At 38.1% G+C, this 17,915-nt stretch overlaps 1 protein-coding gene across 4 annotated transcripts in view; it reads right to left on the reverse strand.

Annotated features, from left to right (window-relative positions):
* Positions 1-17,915, reverse strand: part of cadpsa (Ca2+-dependent activator protein for secretion a) — a 416,704-nt gene that overhangs the window by 57,934 nt on the left and 340,855 nt on the right. For 2 of the 4 annotated variants that reach the window (XM_067998838.1, XM_067998835.1), the window contains 7 exons: positions 16,234-16,390; positions 15,164-15,305; positions 9,129-9,263; positions 6,421-6,576; positions 5,706-5,853; positions 922-996; positions 114-197 (listed from right to left, as the gene is read on the reverse strand). In XM_067998838.1, coding sequence (XP_067854939.1) covers positions 114-197; positions 922-996; positions 5,706-5,853; positions 6,421-6,576; positions 9,129-9,263; positions 15,164-15,305; positions 16,234-16,390 — 897 coding nt within the window. The remainder of the gene's footprint in view (positions 1-113; positions 198-921; positions 997-5,705; positions 5,854-6,420; positions 6,577-9,128; positions 9,264-15,163; positions 15,306-16,233; positions 16,391-17,915) is intronic. The other 2 variants (XM_067998836.1, XM_067998837.1) reach the window with 2 other exon arrangements.

Below are 17,915 nucleotides of genomic sequence, written 5' to 3' on the forward strand. Positions count from 1 at the left end.
AGAACTGAGAATATTTCCAAATCAATTATTTTCTGAACATGAAGAAATGTCTGTTTTCATATTCTCTAAATCATACTGAGACACATAAATGAATATAAAGACTTTTTTCTTACAGTGAATGACAGAAAGGATGAGAAGAGAGTCCCTTCATCGTATCTGGACAGTTTGGATAGTACTCCTTCCAAAATAGTGACAAACTAATGGAAGAAAAGGATTAGAAGCAAATGAAGTTATTTGCTCTTAAAACTTTTAACAGTTCTGTTTCTTCTGATCTTAAAATAGATAATTGTTACCTGACAAGGTACATGTTGATGAATCTAAGTTTTAACCTGCCTCTTGTTATATTGCAGAATACGTAATTCATATGAATGAGCTACAAGAACATGACTTGCTACTTATATAGTCCAATGCACTATTGTATATATCTCACTACTGCTGAAAATTGGATCATTAATTTTCATAGGAATATGATCTTGACCAGATATAGTACCACCATTGCTCAGTTACGTTAGTAAATTGCCTCTCTGTTTAACCCATTTCCTATAACTGAATCAAAATGACTAGCAGAAACACCTGCAGTGTGATTTTTTTAATTCTGGAAGGTTCATTAACACTCTGTTGAAGTAGTAATGTGTTTGGCATCAATTAAGTAATACATAACAATACTTACAGTGATAACCAGTTACTTAGTAATCATTCCATTAAACATTTAAAGAAATTAGAGAGCAGGAGGTGAAAGATACATTTTCAATGTGGTGAATCTATGAAACTAGCCACAATCTATTCCAGCTGAGATTTAAGATGCCCAATTGTGAATATTGCCTGCATGAAATTTCCCACAGAGATCAACTCATAAGGCGGAGTCTTAATTAAAATTTCACATTTCCAAAACATTGTCCTAATAGCGATTCTGCACTGTACCTTTGCAACCATGAGGGTTATCATTTCTTTGACAGTTTCTTCAATCAACTCATCGATTTTAGAATGGTATTGCCGCTGAAAAAAATAGAAAAGCACATGGGCAAAATGCGATATTCACTTTTAAAACAACATGCTGGCCTAGACGTGTCAAGTCTTCACCTACTAAAATGTACACATTTTTCTCCTTTACTTAGCTGAGGTTTGGGGAATGTTTGGCGGTATCGTAATCAAATTAATGTCGAAGTATCTGTCCTAATTAGTTCTGTCCAAAAACATTTAAGGAGAAGCTAAATAAGTACATGAGGGAGAAAGGAATAGGGGGTTATGTTGATAGGATTAGGTGAAGAAAGGTGGGAGAAGGCTCGTGTGGAGCATAAACACTGGCATGGACCAGTTGGGCCAAATGGCCTGTTTCTGTGCTGGACATTCTATGTAATTCTAATATAGTTTAAAATAATTTGCTATTTTGTTGTTAATATAAACAGTCTTAATACCTTTTCTTCAATAGAATGCATCTCCCATTACCTTCTTCACTACTTTCAGTCCCTCAAGGAGATGTGGATGCAGAACAAGGTTTGCATATTTATTAATCAAAGCACCATTAACAATATATGCTTCTTTGCAAAAAATTATGTTTCTCTCAATCTCACCCTCTCTAGAAAAGGATTTAAAAGATACTGGCCTAGAAATTCCTAGTTGCTTTTGTCATCATTTCAGCATATGATCAGGGCAAGTAAATTTTTCAACAGCAACATGGGGCGGATGCCATTTATGCTGGGCTTCTGCCCCATAACTGACCTCTTGAATTCCCTCTCATGTTTTGGCCCTGCTTGCGATCTGTCTGCCGAGTCCCGAGTGAGCTGATTTACATATATTATAATGAGGGCCGGTGGCTTTGCAGCTGATTTTCCTGCTCCCACACTTGCAATGTAATCGGGGTAATTTAAAATGAGAATTACAAAGTGCAGCTGTTGATAGGATAAGCTGAGACAGGCAGAAGTGAGGAATTTGTAACACTGAAGAGTGTGCAGAGTTTCAATAGCTGAGAATGACTTTTTGCAGTGACTTTTTGGCATTCTACCTACCTGGATTTCCTCGAACTGCTTCTGACAGTGAGAGACCACTGGGAGATCTTGATCCCTCCCCAATCACAGTGAGGGCTTCTCAGCAGCAGGTACGGCATTTGCTATGAGCGTACCCTTGTTTGCCATTATCATGGAGGAGGAGAAGGGGCAGTACAGGATGGAGCAAAGGGAGTCAGAAAGCATTTAAGGAGGATAGACACAACCAGATATTACTCCTCCCATAGAATATATAACCAACATGTCTACAAAAGTTGTCGTCAAGAGGACCCCTGGGTCTTAAAGGAACACCTTCACTGACTAGCCATATCAGAAGGGGCTCTGCAGTGTGCTCATGGATCTCTCATTGTTGTAGCCTGCTGTGCCCTGCAAAACTTTGCCATACAAAAAAGTCTGGACTTTGATATTGCTGGGGAGGTAGCTCTAGCTGCTATGGAGGTAGACGTACATGGAGGAGAGCGTCAGGATGACCTTCACTCAGGGGACTCCTCAGTGACTGCTGTAAGATACATCAGAGCACATTCCATCACTGAAGTCTCCTGTTTAACACAGTCAATCTTTGATACCAGATCCTTAGCTCCCTTTCTTCCACCTTAACCTAAGGGAACAATCTTTCAATCCAGTACTCATCCTAAAACATGACAACACATTAGCCTTCTTTACCCCTACATGACAATGCCAATAATCATCTCTTGATTGAAGATGTTAGCACCAAATAAATGCATCCTTTCCTGTATTATTCTAAACTCCATGAATAACAAAGAAGAAATAAGTACACATTCTATTATAATACAACAAAGTCAGAATGAACAAAAGCCAACCTGCTCTCCTGCTCTTTCCTAAGATCATGCATCCCCTGGGTGAATAAATGTACCTTTCTTTCACCTATTCTATTGCTTCTCCTAGGTGCAACCTGAGACCTGGTATCGTGAGATGGTTGGCTGCTTGTGTTCAACAGACAGCATGGGACTGAGATGTCCCTTCTCTCATGGCAGCTTGTTCCTGGCAGGGAGCTGCTACTGGCTGCATCTCTGGAGCTTGTTCTTGAGCAGCCAGGTGTTGCCTTCTTTATTCCACTAGTGTGATGCTCTGAAGACCAGATGCCTGGCCTGTGCTGCCGTTCTGAGAAATAACAGCCTCTGAAGGGCAGCCCCAGCTGTCACCATTCCCTGATACCTGGTTTTGTGTCTCCATTGATCAGAGGGATGGCTGGTCTATCGTTAATGGTGCTTTGATTAATAAATATGCAAACCTTGTTCTGCATCCACATCTCTGGGGGCAAAAGTCAGAAAAATTGGCCCCACCATATTACACGATTTCAAACTGAAGGTGAATGAACAGTTCCAAGAAAGGGATATGTGACAGGCACAATTTGAGTTTAAATCACCCATAAGCCAGGGCACCTGCTTCTGGTCACAATCCAGTGACCCATGCTGGAAAGTGTGTGTGTGTGTGTGTGTGTGTGTGTGTATAGTTGTCTGGTGAGGATGGGATTTGGGATTGGCTGTGATGTCCTCCTCGCTTAAGTCAACAACAGACTGCCGAGGTTCTAACTTGAAGAATGGCCAGTGGGTCATGTAGAATTGTATATCCAAATTTGCAGATGACACCAAGTTAGGAAGTACAGTATGAGTAAGTTGTATAAATGGACAAAGACAGACTAAATAAGTAGGCAAAACTATGGCAGATTAAGTTCAATGTGGGGAAGGGTGAGATCATTCACTTTGAATCTGAGAAAGAATCATAGAATGGTAAGACAAGTTTTGCACTTAAGATTCTTCATTTGTGGAACTCCGAATTTGGACAACTATTGAGGAAAAGGTGAGTGGATGCTAAGTACTTCCCCACAGTAAGGAAGAATCACGGCTGAAACATCTCATGGCACCATTCATGCACCTCTAACTGTGTTACGGAACACAACTGGTAAAGACCTGAGAGCAGAACATCACTTGTTCTCTACATCTAAACTTAAAGTATATGTCCCTGTGGGATGCTGGCATCAAATATTTAATGCGTTGCCTCTATCTGCTACTTTAGTTGAAGTGTAAGCCTATTTAATGTAAATGGGTAATGCCTCTGGTAAAATAGTAAAGAGAGGCATTTCAGATGAACACATTTAAACATTTGTATGCTAGTGTCCAACAGTATAATAGGGTCTACAAAACTAAATTCAAATAAATATTAAATCATTAAAAATAAGTTCTAAAGTTATAGCTCTTATTTTATTAAAATTATACTTCATCTCTATACAATCTATTCCAGTGATTCTGTCCCAACAATACATCCATTGTAATTCATTCAGAATTATGTTTAAAAAATTCACAAATCAACTTTTAAATGAGAAACTGTGGAAGATTCTTGTTACATGTGCAGAGTTACCTATTAATTGCCAGAGAGGACCTTTCAATGTGTGAATTACTTCCTTCAGGATATAACATGTTTCTGATAGGTAACTAGCACAGCCAGCAATAGTTCAATGTCTCCAATACATATACTTTACTACTAAGTAATTAATCTGTTAATTAAACAGATGAACAATGGCACTATTATTTCTTTACTTTGGAATAAAGCCATATTTATTCTCATCTGATTTATGCACAGCTCACTTTTTAATTAGCCTTATTAATTAACTGTAATTAGTTTGAGATAGTAAAAGGAGTGATGTGCAAATCTGATTATAGATCACCATTCAATAAGAGGTTGCTATCATTTAATGTAAGGAAAGCATTGTCTATATAAAGATCATGGTCCTGAAGTTCCATGGGCTTCTCTCAGTCTCCAAATGTAAATGTGGCAGGAGACTGGCAGATCTTCCAGGGAAATGGTGTGCATGGCTGAAAACAGCAATTTCTGGAGACTGGAAGAATCCCCACGGAATTTCAAGGACCCTATCTTTGATAGTTTTGTCATATAGGTGCATTGTTGATTAAAAATGTTGCTAAAAATTAAAATATTTAATATACTCAAGGAAACCCATTCTATCCCTGAACTGGGGCCTCAACGATTTGAACTTGCACTCTGAACTTAAAAAATCCAGCTTTGAATATTTGCCGAATTCTGCTTCAAGTGTTTGTAGCCCCACCGAGCCCCATGTATAGGGATAACACAGTGAGATAACAGGTTAATCTTCAAATAAATAAATTATATGAATGAATTATTCAAACAAATGAAAGCTAAATAAACACTTATCGGAAATTGTTAATCAGGGGTAACCAGATTAAACTTTGGTTATTGAATAAGATTTCAACATTAAAAGAACAAAATAATTTGAAGGATGATTGGCGATCCTACACTTCCAATGGAGGGCCCTGCTGAACAGGAGAACTGGGATTGCTATTTTTAAAAATGTGATTCTGTTAATTCTGCCAATTCAGAAATATTAAATAGTTTTATATGTTTCTCTAATTCTACTTTGTATTATTCTACAATGAAATTGTAGAGAAATTAATCTGTGCAGATATTCTTTAATAAAAATACATTTATTTTTGAAAACTATAGCACAGATTTAGTATTCAAAGGGTTAAAGTATTAGAAGGTACTGTATTGTTTAAAGACTTTTACAGAACATGTCATCTTTATATGCTGTATAAATATTTTGCTTTAAATATTATAATTTGTTAATAGTGTGCTGCAAATGAATCTGAATTATATTGTAAGCTCCTGACTGGAACTACTTATTTTCATGGAAAAGTGTTAACTTACTTCCTGGCCCGCCTCCATGCTGCAAAGCTTTATGGACTGTGTCTTGGCATCAACCATCACATTAAACATGGTGCATATTGACTGTGGGACACGGAAATCTGTTGACCTGCTTGTCTTCTGCAGCTTGGCTTCAAATGCAATCCTAGTCCTATCAAAGGAAAATGGATTGTTTTAAAATCTGAAACACAAAATAGTGTCAGGGGCCATCTGTCAGGGGACATCAAGCGTACAAATAGTACTTTTTATTCATAAATGTTTATTATTTTTATTATGTATTCATCATACCCTTATAGAAAAGATGTAAATTATAAATGGCCTCCAAACATACCTTACTATTCTCCTGTACATGAAGTAATTCTCTAAAATATTCCAATTACTTTTTTACTTCTACATATAATGAAACTAGTAGAAGCAGCTTGTGAGATTCTAGCATCATACTTCACACCACCTTTCTAACTATGTTACCAGTAAGCATTCCCATGTAATATCCAAATCAGATTACGTTTGTAAGTGAACATAATATGGAATTGTTGACTGCAATTGATTGACGTGCTATGTCAAGCATGCCGCTGTAATACAGCAAGGGTTCCTTTCTTTCTAAATTGGCAATCGTTAACTATAATTAAATCTTACAGATAATCCACTAAATAGGGATTATGCTCTCAGACAAATACTTGTTGGGTTTGCTTTCCATTCCCTCTGTAGAAAGCCTAACCTTTTAACACATGACTCAATCATATCGCTGGACATGAGCTTTAGTCTTTGCTCCAGGTGTTTTGCAAACTCCTCCTCTGGCCAATGCAGATCTCTAATGAAGGTCTGCAGAGCATCCAGTTTCCAGAACAGATCTTCTGAGGTTCCTGAGCCATTGCTGAAAAAACAGGGAAAACAGCCATCAAAGTCAGTCTCAGGCCACTATCACTGAATATGGAGCCTGTAGCTCAATGCCTGGGGTGCACAGCAGTCTTAAGCAAAGGAAAGATGTTGGGTATAAGGTCTCCATAGTCAGAGCATTGGATTTTTTTTTATCATACACCTTGTCTGGTTTGTTGTCTCATGTTATGTAATACTTAACAATTCATCGACTGCAAAGAAAAAGTTTTAGAAATTATTGGAGAACAAGTATGTTTATTAAAAGTGTATGGTAAAAAGTAGCCTGGGTTTATAACCACAAGGGTGTGTGTGGTTATTTTATGTTGTGATTTCATGCATACTTCAAAATATGTCTCTCAAAAACAAGAAGAACTAGCTGCTGGGATCAGGTGGCTTAGTGGTAACTAGTGGTGGGCGAGGGTTTGCTGTTCCCTTGACCCGTAACAATTCAGGCCACTCAGCCAATAGCTGTCATATTTTGGGGGATTATGACGAAATAATTTTGAAATATATCAAATATGCTTCTCCACAGAAAATCCTGAACAGCTCAGGCCATGGGCAGTTATGACTAATACCCTTTGATAAAACGTACCCTTGTAATTCAGAATTCTAGCAGCTTGGCTTCACTGTGAGATTTGGAACACATTTTCTTGTCTCATGAAATGCATCCTCGCAAACCACTAATGCCAACACTGTACTTTTTTTTAGATGTTGTACACACCATGCATTACCATTACTGCTGGCATCATCTTCAGAAACAACATATGGCAGCGTGCGTTTCCAATGTGATGGATGCCAGCTGCACTGAAGTAATGACTGCTTCAGAGCGTGGAGAAAGCTACTGTGGGATGAGACCACATCCCAGCATGCCAAGGTAACCCTCACCTTGTGGGAACTCTGTGGTGACAGGAACATATTCCTAAGAGGGTTCATTTATTTTTGGGACTCTTATCAGTTGTCTACAGAAATCACAGTTAAAGTAATTTATCTATTGCATGAAAGGGGTTGGAAATATTGCATGAAAGGGGTTGGAAATAGTCCAGTTCCATTGGAAAGATATAGAATCAAGCATTTTGTAGTCTACTTAATTTTGACATAACATATCCGTGTCACAACAAAGCGCTTTCTGCGAGCAAACTGAAGTTTAATGCCATTACTTCTGGAGAACCAAGAACACAACCACACAACGAAGGATAACGAGCTGTATATGTTATCAGCCTAATTTCTCTCAAGCACTCTAAAAAGTACACTCCATCCTCAATATAACAGTCCTTGGGAGCCAAGTATTGTGCATGTTATAATGAGTTGCATGCTATAGTGAATGTCTCATAACAAAGTATAAAATGTACCACAAACAAATTGTGAGCCAACGTCCAGTAGTCTAATGGCAGAGATAGTGCTAGAACTGAGAGCCTTGTAATGAGGGTGGGGTGCACTCTAACAAGATTTTACTGTGGTTGTTGACTTAGCTTTCCTGTAATGATTGATCCATATCTTTCCAAACTATCACACAGCATGCAAACAGAGGAAAATGGAAAAGTATTTATGCTTCCATTTTCATATGTTTCCTAATCTAGTCTTCCATATAGTCAACCTGGCATGAAAATTGTTTTTCTTGTCTTTAGAATGATTCCACTTGCAGTGCTGTATACTGTGCTTTGACCAATTTAAACACATTTAAACTGTTAAATGTGCATACAGTTAACAACTTTACACATCACTTTGTTAAAATGTTTCCTTTTAAATAATTCAAATTAGGGCATTTACAAAAATGCACGAATACAAGGGATCAACATCAACCATCTTTGGGAACTGGAACTAAAACCTTTTGTTCTTATAGCTAGTTGCTAAGTTCCTAATTATACAGCAGTGCTATTGGCAGCCATACATTGGTACAGTTAAACCACTGGATAACATGTCTAACTCAAAGATTTAGGGGTACTGAATTCTGTCTTGTATCATAACCAATAAAATGTTAAAGCTTTTGCAGGAACTTTTGATAATCTGTGAGACACTGAGTAATAAGATGTTTATATTTCAAGTATGTCTATGAGGTGACTTGCAACCACACAGGAGTTGCGCTAGTACTGCACATTTTTATGAATGTTGCTGATTAACAAAGTCTGATACAATATATCATCATCATTTGTGTGAGACTTGCTGGGTTGTATATTGCCTAGCATATACATGAAAGTGAAAAAAATTGCTAAGAGAATTCCCCCCCCCCCAAATAGATGTGGGTATCCCAGGATTAGATATTTATAAACTAGAGGCTTTTAAAATGATATTGGTTCCAAAATTTAAGAAAAAATGCTTGTTCAAAATTTAATGTAAAAAATGAGAAAGGGCAATGTTAATTATTTGAGTATGCAATTAACTATTTGAGTAGCTATTTTTCTTGAGAAATCTAAAAAGGACATCCCCATTGAAGGGTTAGTGGCATTTTTGGTTTGATTTATTCTTATCCTTAATTGAAAAACAAGTAAAGGACAAATTCATGCCAGGTTACTATAGGTGACAAATCAGACCTAACGTGTATTGAATACACACTCAGCGTCATATATAGCAGCGATCCATGACGAAGCAGAAAAACTAGGCATTTGTGGGAGGTTAACTGGTAGATTTGGTACTTTGGGGAGATTCACATTTGGTAGATTCACATTGGGCAGATTACTTGTTAAACTCCTGTGGAAGAAACAGACAGAAAGAAAATACCATAACAGTGACAATGTAGATGCAGATGTGGAAGCATGTAACACCTCTAAATAAATCTGCAAAACTATCAAAAAATTCACAGCAATAAAAAATTAATTACAAAAAAAATTGTGTTCTTTAAGCATGTGTATGTGAGATGCAAGCTTGCTGTGGATTTTCTGAGTGTTGCAATAGCAAGAAACAAGCAAAGTCAGAGAAAATAAGAAAGAGGATACCACGCATCAAGAAGCTTAGAAGCAAATAATTAGATTATTGGCAGAAACAAAAAAACATAGCTTGTGGCATGAAATATGTTATTACATTTAAAGAATCACTAAATGAAATCCATCATTTTGTTCGTTCACAACTTCCCTGAATGTGGAGTACTCTTTGATTTGTGTGTATTGTTACCTGCCATTATAATCCCCTAGATTAGTAAAATATTTTTTCTTTAATTTTATATGCATAACAAAATTAAACGCCAAAGTTGTTTGTCTACTCCCAAGTGCAGTTCTCAAAATAAAATGTACAGCTATACAGAAAAGTAGAAAAAGTCTCAACCATTGTGTTGTAAGTAGGCTAAGGAAATTTCTTATTCTAGAACTGTCATCGAATTAATACTTTTTGTTAGGGATATATTTAATATTCATTGTAAAATGGATAATGAGGATCTTTTGTGTATTAATTTGTAATGGGTAACTAATCTTAATAGGTTTATATGCATACAATGAATTGTTAATGGAAATGGGAGTTAAATACAATCATTTAGAATTAATATAATTAATGCCTTTTAAAAATGCTAGAGTTGCATAATATAATGAAACAGCTGCAAATCAGAATCTTTGCAATGTCAGAAGAGCACAAGAATAAATCACTAATGGAGTGAAATACATATATTCAAAATTCCTGGCTATGTTAGCAAAAACCCTTACCTTTAACCTTACTGGGTATTTAAAAACATGAACAGTACATGTCATTCTGATCAGATTGACTATAAAACAACCAAAAACATAAGAGAAATGGGTACTGGATTGGAACCAGAACAGCCAAGTTTTTCAGTATCTTTTTCATAGTACCATGTTTACAGTCAATAAAATGCATTCTTTTAGTATCTGCTAGTGGAAACCGTTCCCACTAGAAACTCAGCCAGTGTGGGTTTTCCATCCGTGTTATTTTCATAGCAGTATTGATGTGATGTTGGAAAGTGCCTGTTCTGATGCCAGAGTTAGCCTTTCATCGGTTGCATGTCTCCAGGCAATGATGAACCTCACTTTGGTGATAGATTCACTACACTGGTGCCAATGGTATGCACCTGAGTATTTGGATTTAAAACGTCTCAGGTTCAGCACTGCATAAATCCTGAAGACCTTGGACTTATACCCTAAGTTCAAGGAAAAGGAATTCAACTGGGAACCATCAGGAGCAGCTTGATCAATATTGACCCCTAGAGCTCTTAACTCATTACATTACAGATTCTAAAGCAACAAAACTATTTTTTATTTAAAAAGCCAAAAATAAAGATCTATCATGACAATGCCAACTTGTTTCTTAAGATGAATAGTGTCTAAACAGCATCTCAGGAATCAGTAGCATCGGGTTTTTAATGGGTCAGTTTGCCTGTGAACTACACTTAGCGCTGTTAGTTTGGCTGCAATACCCTCTGACGTTCACTTGCATGAAATTTACATCACTGTGCCCTCTTCAGACACAAGTCAGTAATCGACAGCAGAAAAACCACTGAGGAAGTTTGGGTGCAGTACCATTCAGGGGCAAAATGGGAAAAGGATCAGTACCCATTTTTCCTCTGCATTATTACGATTTTTGAGGTACCATGTGGCAGCAAGGCAGAGGAAAAGAGGCCCCAAATGGTCCTTTAAGTAGGCAAAAATGGCATGAGTTTCACAAGTTTGACAGTATTGCTGAAAAAAAGTGACACTGGATCTTTAAATTGCAAAGTAATATGCAGGTTGTAAAGTAGTTTAACAGCATCCCAGTAAGATACATTACAATCACTGCTGGGATATCTAATATTCAGCTATGTAATTAGAAAATGTACCTTATAAGCAAATTACAACTATCGAGGATCCTGGGCTTTATAAATAGAGGCATAGAGTACAAAAGCAAGGAAGTTATGTTGAACCTTTATAAAACACTGGTTCGGCCACAGCTGGAATATTGTGCCCAATTCTGGACACCGCACTTTAGGAAGGGTGCGAAGGCCTTAGAGAGGGTGCAGAAAAGATCTACTAGAATGGTTCCAGGGATGAGGGACTTCAGTTGTGTGGATAGACTGGAGAAGCTAAGGTTGTTCTGCTTAGAGCAGAGAAGGTTAAGAGGAGATTTGATAGAAGTGTTCAAAATCATGAAGGGTTTAGATAAATAAAGAGAAACTGTTGGCAGAAGGGTCAAGAACCAGAGGACATAGATTTAAGGTGATTGGCAAAAGAACCAAAGGCAACATGAGGAGGAACTTTTTTACGCAGCGAGTGGTTATGATCTGGAATGCGCTGCCTGAAAGGGTGGTGGAAGCAGATTCAATCATGGCTTTCAAAAAGGAATTGGATAAATTCTTGAAGGGAAAATATTTGCAGGGCCATGGGGAAAGAACAGGAGAATGGGACTAACTGGATTGCTCTTACAAAGAGCCGGCATGAAATTGATGGGCCGAATGGCCTCTCTGTGCTGTAACCATTCTATGATTCTACTTATATGTAGAGTTGCCACAAATACTTGCGCTACCTATTAGTTCATTTAATTAAAACTTTTGGACCTATATATTTAAGACAAAACAAAAAAATAATGATTGCACTTTATCTTGAAGTTTGAATTAACATATAATTTTCCTATTTGCTTAACAAAAGATCACAAATAGAAACTTTACCAGAATGTATGCAATCCATTTAAGTCAAGGGTAAAAATATCATGAACTTTGGGTATTAATGTATTCTCAGAAGAAATCAAACTATGAGTGGGTGACTTTGTGGGATGACTACAGCATGAAAATGATAGCTCCCGTCATAGCTACACAGATCAACAGCATAGGCAAACAACTTTGGGGTGATTTTAAGCCTACCCACCCAAGCGGAAACTGGGTGGGTGGGCAGTTAAGATGCCCCAGGTTACTTAATCCGCTGGAAAGCCACCTGGATCACGTTGACTGCGGCTTTTACTTAGCCTTTTTAATGGGTGGCTAAGCCAGCAGGGGCCTCCTATAAATATGCAGATCGGGGTCTGATGACTTCATCGGGTCTCAACTGCGATTTTTAGCTCAGGCCTGAGCAGGGAAGTGGCTCCGGCTTTCCTGCCAGGCTGAAGAGAGTTAGGACCTACGGAGAAGGGGAATAGGCCCAAACTGGCAAGTTTTTCACTTTCCTTTGTGGGGCCAGGAGATGCTGGAGTGCTCCTGCGAGCTCCACAAGGAAAGTTGCACCCTCCCCTGACCTGGACTCCCTCGTCCCCCTTCCCTCTTGCGAGACCCTCATGGAACCCCTACTCCACACCTACCTTCATGCCGGTGGGCAGCCAAGGGCTGCATGATTTTCCACAGGAAATTGGCTGACAGCATGATAATGAGGCCCGGTGGTTAAAATAACCGTGGCCTCATTCTGCTGCAGGCGGGTAGGAAATTAAATCTCCAGCATGGTTTCCCGCCGCTAGTTAAAATCTACCCCCTGATTTTGGCAATGTCCCTTTTAAATGCCAGCAGAGTATTTTATTTTCAGACTGAAGATAGATTGGTTAAAATTTTGTTATGTAAGTCTGCAAAAAGTTTTTTGTCTTTTGAAGCTCTCATTTTACAGCAAATGCTAATAATTGAACCAAAGCTGTACACCAGTAAAACACCTGAAAAGCAATACAGCTGTCATTCAGCACATTGTGTACAGTTATTGGAATGTTGAACCATTGATAAACTGCTGATTAGTTTTTTTTATTTTTCTAATTGTCTTTTCTCCTATTTTCCTGAAATTGCTGGCTTGTGGTGGTGCACTATTCCATATGCACTGATCATCCTCTGATATCTTGTCCAAATGGCTGCTCTTCATGTGTTAGTCTGGACAGTGAGTGCTGGCAGGCTTATTGTTCATGGGAGCCTCAAAGCCAATGCACAGTCCTGTCTTTACTTGACTTTTACTCATACACACTTGCAACAGCAATTACTGGATAGTGATCATGAGCAGGAACTCTGGTTGATTTTTCCTCTCCCTAATTCAGGGGCAAGAAGGGCAATTGCAGCACCCAGTCTGAGACCAGCAAACTCAACAGGCTAAGCCTTTTTTTTATTTGGCAGAATTTATTGCCCATCCCTAGTTGCCCTGAGGGCACTGAGAGTCAACCACAAAGTGTGGGACTGGAGTCACATGTAGGCCACAGTGGGTAGGAGTGACGGATTCCCTTCCCTGAAAAACATTAGTAAATCAGTTGGATTTTTACAACAAAACAGCAGCTTTAATAGTCATTTTTGCTGCTAATCTGCAAATTATCAGATTTATTCAATTCACTTCCCCAACTTTGCAGGAGTTGAACTTAGAACCTCTAGGTTGCTAATCCAGTGCCATAACCACTAAACTACTGTACCTATACAAAATTAGGACCTTGCTGGTCATATTGGCTCATTTTCATATTCGAGAGTTTGTTTACTAACTGAGGTATTAGAGGAAAATGAGAGAAATTTGTCAATATAAATATGTATTTGCTCTACTCTCGTTAGCACTTTTACCAGGAGAAAGATGCACGGAGGTATTAATGTACATTGCTAAATGTTATAAAGTATAGAAAAACACTCAATATATATTGTACATTAATTTTACATCTTCATTGCACCCGAGTGGCAGCTGTACACTACATAACTGGAAGCATACGGGGTAATTTTCACTTTGGGCGTGGGTGGAAAACTGGCGGTTGTGGATCGGCTGCCCGTTATACACCGTGTCTGATTTTCATTTCTATTAACTGCATTGCAAAAGAAAACTAAGCAGGGATATAACGGGCAGCTGATCCACAACGATGGTTTTCTTCCCACGGCCAAAGTGAAAATTATCTCCATGATTTGTAATTTACGTATCTTTATGTATCACTGCTTTACATAACTCAATGATTTTATTTTATGCTTAATTAAGTTTGCTAAATGCAATTTCAAAACTTAGTCAAGCTCTCTAGGTGTGAAACATTTAAAGGAACACTCCAGGCTCTATTTGACCTTTTCACATTTAAGTTTATGATCAGAACTTCAGTACTTTACCTTCAAAGCTCGCCCACTTCTCATTTTACTTTTTTATTTCAATTTACTGGAAGCAGTCATCTCTTCCTTTTCCATCAAATTACTTTCATAATGTACCTCACAGTACTGACAATGTGAATTTTGATTGGCATGTCAGTACCCAGACTTTCCAACCAGATGAATCTGTGTTTCAATTATGTCAACTGTACAAGTGAAATACTGTATAATTTTCCAGTTATGCTCCCATTCATGGCAATAACAGGTTTTGACTGCCTTTGTTTTGGCACACCTTTTACAATCTAGGCACTTGAGTTTCTGCACTATGACACCGAGTGGCAGGAGAAACAGAAGGGTGGAGAAATCTATCTATTGAATGAAAATTTATTTATGCCAAGAAAACATTCTGGACAATGTGGAAACAACCAGAACACAATCAGCAAAAAGATTATAGCAAACTGAAAATATTTCTAATTCTACAACCTGGAGTTTTCCTCTAAGTTGAATGCTGATAGTTAATTTAACTTTGTATCAAGAAGTTCGGTTTGAAGACTCTATGCTTGTTCACATAAAATGTGATATCTTGGCACTGACTGCAACAAATTTAGTCACCACTTGTGTAAATCTTCATCCATCAGCATCCAAACCCAAAATATATCAAAGGAGGTGTCCTTACTTTACAGGTTCCCATGATTCTCGGTCAAAGCCCCTGTGAATCGACTGTGCAATTGATGACTCCATCAAGTCGACATATCTAACCACAAGAGGAGCGAAGACATCTTGAAGGTGTTTGTGGAATTTTCCATTCAACAGATTATCTAAAATTAAGAATAAAGAAACAGGTTTATTAGGTTGCATTAGTAGGAACATAGGAACATTAAGAACAGGAATAGGTCATTCAGCTCCTGGGGCCTGCCCTACCATTCAATTAGATCATGGCTGATCTGTTTTCTATTTTCCTGCCTTTGCTCCATATCACTTGAAACCCTTACCGTAACAAAAAATCTATCTACCTCATCCTTGAAAGCTCCAACTGTCCAGGATCCATAGCCTTTTGGGGAAGAGAGTTCCAAATTTCTACCACCCTGTGTGAAATAGTGCTTCTTCATTTCACTCCTGAATGGCTTAGCTCTACTTTTAAGATTATGTCCCCTTGTTCTTGATTCCCCCCACCAGAGGAAATAGTTTCTCTGTATCTACCCTATCAAACCCTTTTACATTTTAAACATCTTGGTCAGATCACCTCTCAATCTGAAGGGAATACAAGCCAAGTTCTCATAATACCTGTTCTCATAATTTAGCCTTCTTAAGCTCCGTTATCCAAGCTCTGGTAAATCTGTGCTGCACCCCCTCTAAGGCCAGTTTGATAACAACATCAGGTAATAATTCTCTGAAGAACCTAAATGGTAGACATTTAGGCTGTCGCTCATGACGCCTGAAAAATGGCCCAACCCAATATTGGGTTGGACGTCTTTCAGGCATCCTTGGGTTCGGGACGTTGGTCTCCAAAATTGTCCCTCGTTGCACCCGTTTTATTCCTGTACAGGTCCAATTTCTAGGCCTTTTACTCCACTGTGTACTCTAACAATCTCACCTCATATTCTCAAACCCATTGAATTTCTAGGGTCTAACATCAACTGATCAAGATTTATTGTAATAGAGACGTGAATTGATAAAGTTAAGAATTAATCAAGAAAATTATAGTAAAACAGTATATTAAACTTTTTATTAAAAAGTGATACATACAGTCACTCCTCAGGAAATCATTGAGCAGCTGAAATAATGGGAAGCTGTCCCAGGTGTCCGGGGCCTGTGCCTCCAAAGCAGTGTCCATGTCTACCGCAAACAGTGACAGGAAGGTTTCTGCATGTTCAACCATCAAATCTGACCACCAAGCAAAGGCCTTTGAAGGACAAAGCCAGAGAAAAAAACAATGAATACAAATAAAATCTCTCAACCATTTCATAAAGCTCTGCAGTAATCTGGATTGGGTGTAACTCTACAGGGTAGATGTTCATACTATGGAACCAAAGGAGTTATTGTAAAGAAACAAGCATCCTGATATGTGGTCTCAATAACAGAAGTATTCTAAATCTCTTTCTCAATCCAATTCTTTCTGATGGAGAAGTTAAGTAGGGTCTGTCTTCCTAAACTTTGAACAACATAGGATGTTGCAATCATTTGTAGTCTGAGCAACATATACAGGTAAAATGATCCAAATACAGTAATAGTTTGATTTTTTTTTGCTGTTCTCTTAACAATAACTCACTGAAGTCATGCCATTTACCAGCTTACTACAAGACAATGCTTCTTTAGGTATATTGGCTATTTTTAGTTGGCACTCCAGATATTCATGCAGCTAGGACTTGTGCATGCTTTCCAGCCTTTTAGGCAGGCTTCCGATGAGTTTTTGGGAGTTACATTCACATCCTTGGTGACTGAGATGTGAATGTGTTGAAAATGCATGCATGTTTGTCGTGTATCTGTTGCTGGCTAGTAACATGCAACATGAGTGGTGCCAGCAATGGAACTTTATACAATAATGCTGGGGCAACATAATGCCAGTCTCATTTTACATAGATTGCTTTGTATATTTTTTAAGGTGTGATATTACACTAATTAACATAACATTTTTAGTAACTGATCATGAATACGGAAATATGAAATTATATTTGAAATTCTGGTTGTAATTTAAAAAAAATAATTGTTGGAATGAATTTTATGCTCATTGTCTCTCCTTGTATAACCTTCTGAGGTAGCTCGCCCTGGAGTCCAGCTGGGATGACAAGTGAGTGATTCTGCGCATTTCCATGGTCTCTGGTAATGTTGCTCCATGGTCTGGGAGTAGGGGTTTCTAAGTCACAACCTGAAGTAGAACCTCTAACAAGTCCCTTCCTATCCTGTCAGTTTGATACCTCACCTCTGCTCAGTGCTGTTGGCCAATGACCTAGTAAAGATTGGTACTTAGCGTTTTAGTAAAACTCAAGTGGAAATGTCAGCCAAGGCTGGAAATCAAACCTTGGTCTCCCAATCTGTGGCTTGGCAAACTGATGGATGGCACCATCTAGCTGAAATAAACTAAATAGAATTGCCTTGAGTGTGACTGCAATAACCAAATGTAACCAGTCACCTATATTTAATATCAGCAATTATCATGATATTCCATTATCTAGTGCAATGACATTTAAAAAAGGGTATTTTACATTTTAAATTTGCTCGATCTTGTATTATACACAAGTCTAATTTGGATCCCTCTCTACTTTGTCCTAAATGGTAGTCAAATCCATAGATGAATCCTGATGTAAGCAAATTATTTACAATACCTGATACACAGAAATGGTTAGCAAACCCAGATATTTTCTTTATAGAATGTAGCCAGTCCTGAAATATTCAAATCTGGTTAGCTGCAACTTTTTGTCTGCACTACA

Source organism: Heptranchias perlo, chromosome 17, assembly GCF_035084215.1.
Source record: "Heptranchias perlo isolate sHepPer1 chromosome 17, sHepPer1.hap1, whole genome shotgun sequence".
In the NCBI taxonomy this organism is placed as follows: Eukaryota; Metazoa; Chordata; class Chondrichthyes; order Hexanchiformes; family Hexanchidae; genus Heptranchias; species Heptranchias perlo.